Source organism: Toxotes jaculatrix, chromosome 15, assembly GCF_017976425.1.
Source record: "Toxotes jaculatrix isolate fToxJac2 chromosome 15, fToxJac2.pri, whole genome shotgun sequence".
In the NCBI taxonomy this organism is placed as follows: Eukaryota; Metazoa; Chordata; class Actinopteri; family Toxotidae; genus Toxotes; species Toxotes jaculatrix.
The window spans coordinates 12,302,424-12,312,763 of NC_054408.1; the positions used below are offsets into that span (position 1 = coordinate 12,302,424).

Here is a 10,340-nt window from a genome sequence, read left to right on the forward strand (position 1 = left end):
TCTCTCCAGTGTCAGAATGACCATGCAGTACATACACAGGCCTGATTCATGATCAGGATAAACAAAGTCTCTCCATCACACATGAAAGCTGTTAGGTAAATAAGCATCATACTTACATTGTTGTTTCGATGGGTCATCATAGAGAAATCCCCAACAACCTTTGATGGCAAACCACTGTTCAGCTCACCAAGGATTTTAAGGACACTTGGAGGAAAAGAAAAAAAAACCTTGTGGAACATGTCCAGTATAATAACACAATAAATAGAAAAAAATCAATAATATATATGCACCAAACAACATAATATTGTTGAGGCAAAACACATAAGAGATTTTAAAATTTTATGGCCTTTAATGCCTTAGTATTCTTTGTGTTTGGTGTATTTGCCAACCAAAGGGAAATTTTGCTATGATTACTTTACACACTCATCACTGTTGTGTAAAAGTTGAGTGTTGTACTCACTTTATGGTGGTAGGTCCAACGTGGATGATTCTTCCTGAGTCGTCGGGGTGGAAGAAGATCCCATCACTCTCCAGAGAGCAGCAGTTCATGTTTTGTATTCCATTTGTTGCCTAATGTCAAAAAAATATAACAATAAAACACAGTAGCATGAGCACATGACCATTTCTAAGTTTCCTGATGTAGTTCTACAAAAAAAAATGTATAAAGAAAATGTTGAAACTTGAATCTAATACGTTTTCTGTGATGTGCAGCTGAATGTGTGTGCCTCAGTCAGCAAAGCATCAACATGTCCACACATCAATGTGGAAAAGGCTTATTGAAGACACTCCACCCAAAATCTGTTGTTTGACTGCAGCTTAACCACTGTAGATTTAAAAGGCAGCTGTGTAAAGCTTCAGAGCTTTGAGGAATGAAGCACCAGTTTAATAAGGTTTCTGCTAATGATGTAAACTGCACACTATTTCAACAGAACACCACCAATGCATTTACTTATTGCACTCTACACTTGTGCAGTATTTCAGGCACATTACAACGATCAGAGCAAACAAAACTGCGACTTCTTGTGTTTTGGAAATTGTGGCAGCTGAAGTGTGTTTTAATGTGTTTCCACACAATTTATTACACAGCTTTTAGTTGCTGACAATTGTCTCTGGTAAGAAATAAGAAAACAAAATCTGGAACAATCTAAACAGAAAAAAATACAAAGAAGCTTGTGCATCACATGAAGCAAAGATCTGTTAAAAAAAAAAAGCACTTGGACTATTTTGTGGGATTTTAAATAGGAACAGGTTTGGTTCTGTCCTGTTCAGCAGCTGAATACAGAGACTGTCAAAACCGTCTGTAGCCCTTCTTACCCTGACACTTTCAATAGGCTCTGACCAATTTGGTGGCAGTTAAGTCTAATCAAAAGACTGGGGCACAACTATTATATCCAAGCATGTTTTACTTTTTGTGCTCAAATTATCACTGTTACTGAGATGTGATGTTATATTGTAGGGTTAAAGAGGATTCTTTGCATTTACCATAGTGTTGTCCTTGAGTGAACAGATGTGGTGAGTCCCCTTGTGATTTTTATGAGGCGGTGTGTAGATATAGTGCCATGGGTAGCCTCCAATCTGGACACCATTATTAGAGCAGGAGACCTCGAAAAGCACAGGAGGGCAATCTGTGAGAAAGGTTAAAAAAAAACAAAAAAACTCAGCCTTACTTTGACTTTGTTTACAAAAAAACCCAAAACATTCCTGCTCACAGAGGACACGTAGGTATGTAAAGATACAACCACTCTATATCTTTAAAAAAAATAAAATAAAAAAATAACAGACTCACCTGTGATCTGGATATTTACTGGGATACCAAACGGAGCTTCACCCACTGTTTTACCTCCAAGCAGAGAACTCTGCGCTCCAAGCATTAACTTCTCAGTCATGTACTGAGAATAAAGAAAGGGATTTTGAAAATATTCATCAGATAAACAGATATAAGTAGCTGGATGATCCAAAATACTGTTTTTACATTTTGATTGAATAAAATATTGAGCTAGCAAAACACTGCACAGGTTCTCTATCAGGACAAAAAATACACACCCGATGCATAATGTGCTCAAAGCTGTACAGCTTCACAGACTTGTTGCTGTAAGACACGGCGAGGACACCTTGAGACAGAACAACATCAGTGACACCATTTCCAAACACCTGAAAGAGTAAGATTTACATTTCAATAATGCTAACATATCACTCCTGCAGACACATTTGAAAAATTTAATACACTAAAACAAATCTGCATACCTTTTTGTTGATCTCCACAGTGCCCACAATTTGCAAGGGGAAAACATGAAAGATAGCCAAGTGCATCACTGTATTCTGAGTGATACCTGCCTGTAGAATAAGAAAGGAAAAAGGTAAAATTCTGCCATCCCTTCCTGCTGCTTTTTCTGATTTTCCTATTATTGTAAATTGAATATGTTTGGGGTTAGGACTGTTGGTTAGACAGAACAATCTATTAGAACACATCAACTTCAGCTCTGAGAAATTGTAATAGGCAGTTTTCACTATTTTATGAAATCTTGTACAATTAAATTATTTCATCTAAAGAATAGTGAACAGATTAACTAATGGAATAATGGAAATGGAACCCTTGACAAGTGATACCTAAATTCTTTGAGTGACTCATTACAAGATTTATTTTCCTTGATGAATGGAATACAACTATTGAAATTAAAAACTGTCAAGCTTGAGAAAATAAACAGATTTACCTTACCTGTCGGGCTAAAGGTGTTTCTTTGTTTTGAACAGATTTAACGTTAAGTGTCTGTTGAGAAACCTCCCAGCCAAGATACCTTCAAAAAACACAAAAGCAACAGAATAAGGTAAATGAGTTTTTAAATGAACTAAAAGGGAAAATAAATGTTTCAATCTCCAAAGAACCAAGAACTCAGAGCCCTGACAATACCTGAACTTATGGTTTGAAGACAGGTAAACCCGTTGCAGCTCTTCTCCTGTTTCAGCTGAAAGGCGATACAGCCAGTTACTGGCTGTCAAAGCCAAGAGGCTGGGTTTATGATCAGAAGGAGAGGCCAATGTTTTGTCCTGTCAAAAAGACAGATAAAACAACAGTCTGAAACTGGGTTGTAAAAAAAAAATGTGTTCATTGCAAGTTCAGTGCTAAGTGTTTCTTTAGTTTCACTTACAAGTGGGCTCTGGCACAGCAAGGCATCTTCAAATTTCTCCAATTTAGACCTCTTAGGCAGCTTGTACAAAATTTGAGGCTCTGCATGAACACTGAAAGTAGAGGAGGATTTCTTATGTCAATAAGCATGGTGTCATACATATAAACAACACTTAGAATATTTCATGCCTCAATTGTTTAAAAAAAAAAAATCTGATTTCTTTTCCAAGTCATCTTGTTCTCTGTACCGTACCTACAGTAAATCTCTCCACTGCAAACAGCATTCATTTATAAAGAGAAATAAAAACAAGATAATGGCTTTTGCCCAGATTCAACATGCCCATGTCCATAGCTGTTTTGGCTATGGCAAACTAAGTACTTATTCAATCTTTAAACACCAAGCTCAAAAGGTCTATGTAAAACTATGGAGGGCCACTATTATAGTTTTCGTGAAATGTGTAAATTTCCTGCATCTCCACAATTTATAGCTTCACAAATTACAGTTTACATTGGTCCTCAGCATTTTTATTTATTTAGAGAGTGCACTATTTGACCCCTGTATAATATGACAAGTGTATGCCAATTCAAACGATGTTGCTGTTTATCTGTAGCTGTAATATATGGTTCTGTATAGGCTGAGAAACTAATTAAAATTATTCATACTCACCAACTGTAGCAGTTCTGGTAATTCTCAAAGTAGATTTTACCATTCTCATACGAGATTGTTGATTTTGAGGTCTTGCTCCATACTTTCCTGAAGTTCCTGTTGTCCTGCAATATAAAAGTAATTTTATAAAAAAAAAAAAAAATAATAAAAATAAAAAGTTGAGTATTAGTAAAACCTTAGCTGAAAACCAGATAGCTCCAATGGACACTTAAACGCCTATTCTGTTACCTGGAGGACGATATTTCTGAGGACCTTCATGTTCTGCCTGATCAGACTCCCAGCATCCCTGATGCCTCTACTCCTCCGGTTCAACAACTCAGTGGTGTTTACGGTCCCGATTCTCCGGCACGGCGCCATCAGCAGGAGGCACTTTAGTTTGCAAGGGGACGGTCTGGTAGCATGTCAGGAGACAGCAGCCCAAGGTGACCCTAACACCACAGCCAAAGCCAGGTAAGGACAGTTTGGTTTTCTAGTCTAACAACGTTAGAACTGTTTACTAAGCCGCATGTTTCTGAGACCACTGCCGTCCACCCCGGCGCTAGCGTTAGCCTCGATGTGTCGTGAACTTCAGTCAAAAGACGTACCTTGCCCGCTATACAGGGTTTAGTTAAATAGCGGAGTTGTCCAGAAATTAGAGACAATCGAGTTTTATCGGCAGCTATAAGCTGATGGACGATTATGTCGCATTTTGACTTATGTAGCGTTAATCAGAAGCTAACGCCGCACTATTTTTGTAATCTTCCACAAACGTCTTCTTCTACGAAACAATTAAAGGCACGGCATCCAACTTGGAACTGTAGCGCCCTCCTCTCCACCGCTTGTACTTTCACCGTGGAGCATGGATGCAGAAACCACCCCTCAGCATTTTTTACTTCCCCTTAAATACTTTCACGGTTGTAAAAATAATATTTCACAGTGATTAACTTTATGATTTTAATATAGTCTGCACTAACTTTTTCTAGCTCTCCATTGAAACTTGTCTAGTAACTATGTATGGAATCATTTGGGCTCCTCTCGGCAAAATCTGTATTTTGCTGATTCTTGAGGTGAAAAGAAGTAAATACAGCCCCTGCAGCAAACAGACATTAAAATTAGCCTTTTTTTTTTTTCAATTGTTAGTTAATTCAAAAAGATCCAATTCACATTAAAGCAACACATAAAAGCCCCTTTCAATATATTGTCCTTCGACAACCAAACCAAATCAGGATTGTTGACTTTTTTTTTTTAAATAGCAGCTGCAAGATCACAAAAAACACATAAATTCTGCTTTTTGGGTAATTTCTTAACTGAGCACACAGGGAGCTTTGTCTTCTCATAAAATGGTATTTAGTATTCTGTGAAGTAGTCTTATTTGATTTTAATATAATTTCTAGATTTTGTTATTTATAATTTATTAATCATTTGATTGAACGTATTGATTAAACTGGAACTGAAAATAAAATACATGTGAAAAACAAAAAAATATAAAGGTGTCAATGACAATATCCAGCAGCAAAATACTGATTGAAAAGTAAAACAGTTTTTTTTGTTAGCATTAAACAGCTACAGCTCCCATAAATCTTATTTGCCATAGGCTAAAGCATTGTGAAATTTAACTCTTGCTGCGTTTTTTACAGGTTAAATGCATAAACTCCGGAGCCTCTCTGTAGCCAATTTGGCTAAAGTTTTCTGCAGGTTGTCCACAAGACTCAAGAGCACTGGAGGAAGACCCTCAGCTCCGCTGGGTTCACGGATCCTTACCAATCCTGATGACATCTTTAAGCACAACATGTGGTTAGTGATGTACCATTACTGATTTATTTTGGCTGAACATCTTATCAAGACACTTAGATTTGTCACCTATCTGTATATGCCCTTAAGGGGATCACATGATTTTGATGTTGGTGTGTCCACTTTAAAAAAACTCTAAGCTGAAATTTAGAGTACAGTCAAGAGCATTTTCATTAACTTCAAAACAGTGTGGATTTGTATCCTCTAAGTTAGCTTTTTCTTTATTTTAGAATATGAAACATATTTTTAGATGTATTGAAACATGTTTGCTAATTGAGCAAATAAGTGGACTGTGTGTGCTTTATAATGCTTCACATTGTAGGGATCATGTACAGTGGACAGAAGAAGACAAAGAAAATGCACGGCAGAAGGCACGAGAAAATTCCTGTGTACAAATTCCTTTAAAAGAACAAGGCAAGCGTGTATTCCTGCAAAATATTTCTTCCAAGATAGATTTTAAAGGCGTACAAAACTTGGCAACAAAATGGTAAAAATATTCCTTAATTCTTTCCACACAGGTAAATTTGACACAGAAGCTTACCAGTACTGGGACACGTTTTATGAGACGCACCAGGATAAGTTCTTCAAAGATCGCAAGTGGCTGTTTTTAGAGTTCCCAGAACTGCTTCCTTCAGACACAAAAAAACAAGCCACAGCTGCCAGGCACCACGGTGATCAGCGGGTGGAAACCCCTCCACCTAGTGGATCAAGTGCGGACTCAGAAACCAGACACCATCAGCACAGTGGTGCCACCATTTGTCACAGACACACCTCTGATTGTCAGAGGACCTGTCAGGGAGCATCACTAGAAAAAAATGAAGATGCCACACAGACCTTTACTTTCCCCGGACAACATGCATCTTTCAGGATCTTGGAGGTTTTCAAAAATGTTCACACATATTAATTTTCATTGTTTTAACATAGACTGTCATGAGTGGACCATTACACAATTGTGATGTAAAAAAGAGGAGGCTATAAGTTGTCATACAAAGTGTTAAATAACTGCAGTGACAGCTTTGATTTGCCATATTTCATTAGGCAGAATTATCAATAAAACACATCTTCTCTTCACAGGTTGGATGTGGAGTTGGTAACAGTGTATTTCCCATTGTTAATTCCATAAAGTGAGTACATATTTTGCATTTAAGTGATTTCATCTATTTCAGCATCATTAGTGTATACCATATGTCATCACCATTCATTCTTCAAACAAACAATCATTACTTTTGTGCAGTTGGGAAAGGGCAGCTGAAATAACTGACATCCTGATCCTCTCCTTCTCTCCTTTGCTTGAGTCTGAATTTGAAACATAAACTAGAACAAATGTGAGAAATTAGTCAAAAATAGGTTACAAAGTACTTCTTCTTCTTAATATGTCTTTTTGTTTTGCTTTCCATAGTAGGTGTTTCAAAATGTCTTCATTTTCAAGCAGTTTCAGGGTCAAGACTACATTAGAATAAAGATGGGAGTTTACTTAAAAATGGCCTTTAACTGTTTTCTCTTCCTGTGTCTGCCATGTTCTGTGCATTTGTTTTTTTTCCAGGAAGGCAGAGATTGCATTTGTTTTTTGCTTTTTGTAGAGCATTAAGTGAGTTTTAGAGCCACAAAATTGCATCATCAAACGTTTATGAGCTGCACATGTAATGACTTTGAGACTTGTTAAACTGGCGGTTCTATTTCACAGACAAACAGATGCATTTTTATACTGTTGTGACTTCTCCCCACGTGCCATTCAGCTAGTCAAGGTAAGCATTTCTAATATTTCTGGGTATGAACATGCACAGTCTATTTTGTATTGAGGTTAATACATTTCATCAATACTGATTAACATCACTTACATTTGAAAACTCTTGTCAGTCTGGCAGTGTTCTATTTATAGTACTTTCTGTGGTCATTGGGAAAATATGTTGAGGGGATTTAGAATCAATATCAGATTAAGTCACCCATGTCATAGATATTCAGACAGATTACATTTCATTCATTCTTTATTATCAGTGGTTAGCATCAATCTCTCTGCTTTCCAGAATTATGTGTCTAAGGAGATTTTATAGCCCAGACAATTGTGCCCTCACAAAATGTGCATACATGAATGTACTGCAGAATAAATCACAGCTCTGCACAGCAGCTACAGCTCAATCGATTAATTAGCGTGACAAAACTGGTAAATTATTTTTGCACAGCTTTAAAGGTGAATTGAATATGAATTATCTTTTTTGTTCTGGGCTTAACAAACATCTTATTGAAACTCATCTTAGTCTCTCTGAATATCTTTGAATCCTGAAGTAATGGGCTGTATTTCTTTTCATTTTCTGTAGCTGACTGCCTACAGCTGCCAGTAGAAATATTTCATTAGAGTGAGAGCATAAAGCTGAAATGTCAGGGTGATCACAGAAGATGTGTCTTATTAGAGCTAATGGATTCCTGTCAAAACTACTTAAATTCATCTGTAGACCTGTGAAGATTTTTTTTTTCAAATCTGATGCATCAAGCATAAAGAAAAATCCTATAATAACAGCATTAAATGAAAAGACTTCAGAAATTTTATTTTTATCTAAGACCAATAAAGGAAAAAAAAACAGTCTCACATGTGCAAAGTAATTTCAATATTGCCCAAGCTATGGCATCGTGACGTGTGGACATGGGGAAATCATCATGTGTGCAAATTGTGCCATTAAAGTCATCTTACAATGGAAGTCCAATATTTATCTGCAAGTAATTAGTGCAAAATTATATTGTGCATGATGTAATCACTTATGGAACGAGTTCAAAGGTCACAGTCCCAGAGCCACTAGAAGAGTTAAAACATTTCCTGTAGAATATAAGGAAGTGATAACCTTCTGTATCTGAGCCACAATTTGGCAATTAACGCTGTTAATGACACTGTTTTGGATACGTCCTACTTTATTTTCCTCATGTAGGACCATCCAGACTACGATGACTCTGTGTGTCATGCCTTTGTCCATGACATTTGCGAGGAGATGGCCTCCTTTCCCTTCCCTCCTCGGAGCATGGATGTTATTCTGGCAGTCTTTGTGCTCTCCTCCATTCATCCGGAGCGGTAGGTGAAGGTTACAACGCAAAGATAGGGGAGCCTGATGTCATTTATCACCTGCCAACCCCCCTCCCTAACCCCTATAACCCTCCCAACCCACCTTCACTTTCCCCAGGCTTTGTAAAGCTAAATGCAGACTGTTTTGTGCCATAGAGTGCAACATATTAACTGCACAGTGGTTAGGTTGACATTGAAGGTATATAAGAATTTAAGGGATAGTGGCATACATGTGTTATGTACATTTTTAGGCTTTAGTATTACCAAATGCACTGACATGGGTAGCTCAGCACTATCCATGTAAGACATTTCAGCTTGTAATACTTCGCTTGTTTAGCTGTTTGTTATATATTTTGAGGCCTCATTGAATACACTCCTATATTATCTCTGGTGTTACTTGACTCTTCAGTAGCTCCCATCTTATTATACGAAATTATTGCTCCATTAATTGATATTTCATTAACAGAATGCAAGGAGTCGTGAACCGACTATCTACATACCTGAAATGTGGAGGGACATTCCTCTTCCGTGATTATGGGAGATATGACTTCTCACAACTCAGGTTTAAGAAGGGTGAGCCTATAAGTATTGAACTGCGTCAGAATATAACAATTTCCCTCACTTCACCTAATTTGTTGTATATTCTGGATATTCTTTTGTGTGTGTGGGTTGTTGTTTTACAGTTTAAGACTTTTAATCTTTTCTCTTTTACAATCAGGACAGTGCTTATCAGAGAACTTCTACACACGTGGAGATGGAACCTGTGTTTATTTTTTCACAAAAGGTATTACTGAACCATGAAAGAGGCATTTCATGTTCTTCATGGTATAAATAGTTGCTGACAGGGTCATAGGTACTATCAGGGACACTGAGAGTACTTTGGGGGTTTAGGAACCTGGTGGGAGTTTACATTCTACATGTATAATAAGACGGTGTTAAAAATCTGAATAATTAAAACAGTTAAACTTAGCTACAGCCCTGATGTCTCACTGTGTTTTTATATATTTCTTTACAGAAGAGGTTCATGATTTATTTTCCAATGCTGGACTGGAAGAAATTCAGAATCTGGAGGACAGGAGACTACAAGTGAACAGAGGAAAGAAAGTTGCAATGCACAGGGTTTGGATGCAGAGCAAGCACAGGAAGCCATATCCACCTTCACCATCTTAACACCCAATGCACAGCCTCATTCAACTTTATGACTTTTTTTGTTTATACTTTGTTGCTTATTCATCCAATCCCTAACTGTTTTTTTTTAACCAAAGGATTATGTATACAACACCAAAACCGTATGCAATAAACTTATAAAACATGTTGTTAAACAAAGCCATGGTGTTATCTGGTTTTATATTATTGTAGATCACTGTTTTAATACCTCCTAGCTGAGTATATTGACTACGAGGAGAACAATTCTTTTGAGTCACAGGAGGAAATACAGTGGACATGTTAGGCTTAAAACACTGTGATAAAGATTGAAATTCAATGAATGTCTTCTTTTTATTTTTTTTAGTTGGGCTACATATTATGAAAGCCAACTGATGCAAGGAAAAGAAAAAACATAAAAGTTAAACAAGATGAAAAACAAAAATACTTGTGGTAAGTCAAAATTCTGGGAAAATGATCAGTGAAATTATGAGGTATCGAAATTATGAGATACTAAACTGAGATAGTCAAATGTACTACCTCTTTATGTTGTCTGTTGTGTAATTTTGATATAAGATTACAATTAT

The 10,340-nt window shown here is 36.9% G+C and overlaps 2 protein-coding genes across 4 annotated transcripts in view; one reads left to right on the forward strand and one right to left on the reverse strand.

Moving 5' to 3' along the window:
- The window catches only part of dcaf17 (ddb1 and cul4 associated factor 17), a 20,129-nt gene extending 15,981 nt beyond the window's left edge, over window positions 1-4,148 (reverse strand). For all 3 annotated transcript variants that reach the window (XR_005895346.1, XM_041056488.1, XM_041056489.1), the window contains exons 1-11: window positions 4,020-4,148; window positions 3,792-3,895; window positions 3,147-3,237; window positions 2,909-3,045; window positions 2,717-2,795; window positions 2,245-2,334; window positions 2,044-2,151; window positions 1,787-1,889; window positions 1,483-1,625; window positions 461-570; window positions 117-204 (exon numbers count right to left, since the gene is read on the reverse strand). Coding sequence is in view for 2 of the 3 variants with exons in the window: in XM_041056488.1 (XP_040912422.1) it covers window positions 117-204; window positions 461-570; window positions 1,483-1,625; window positions 1,787-1,889; window positions 2,044-2,151; window positions 2,245-2,334; window positions 2,717-2,795; window positions 2,909-3,045; window positions 3,147-3,237; window positions 3,792-3,895; window positions 4,020-4,148 (1,182 nt within the window). In the remaining variant the exon portion in view is untranslated. The remainder of the gene's footprint in view (window positions 1-116; window positions 205-460; window positions 571-1,482; window positions 1,626-1,786; window positions 1,890-2,043; window positions 2,152-2,244; window positions 2,335-2,716; window positions 2,796-2,908; window positions 3,046-3,146; window positions 3,238-3,791; window positions 3,896-4,019) is intronic.
- mettl8 (methyltransferase like 8) lies at window positions 4,109-9,928 on the forward strand. The gene is made up of 10 exons (XM_041056500.1): window positions 4,109-4,241; window positions 5,408-5,564; window positions 5,884-5,975; window positions 6,080-6,438; window positions 6,636-6,685; window positions 7,246-7,306; window positions 8,480-8,619; window positions 9,077-9,183; window positions 9,329-9,394; window positions 9,626-9,928. Exons 2-10 carry the CDS (start codon window positions 5,413-5,415, stop codon window positions 9,778-9,780), a joined length of 1,182 nt encoding a protein of 393 aa, XP_040912434.1. The 5' UTR covers window positions 4,109-4,241; window positions 5,408-5,412; the 3' UTR covers window positions 9,781-9,928.
- The last annotated feature ends 412 nt before the right edge of the window (window positions 9,929-10,340 follow it).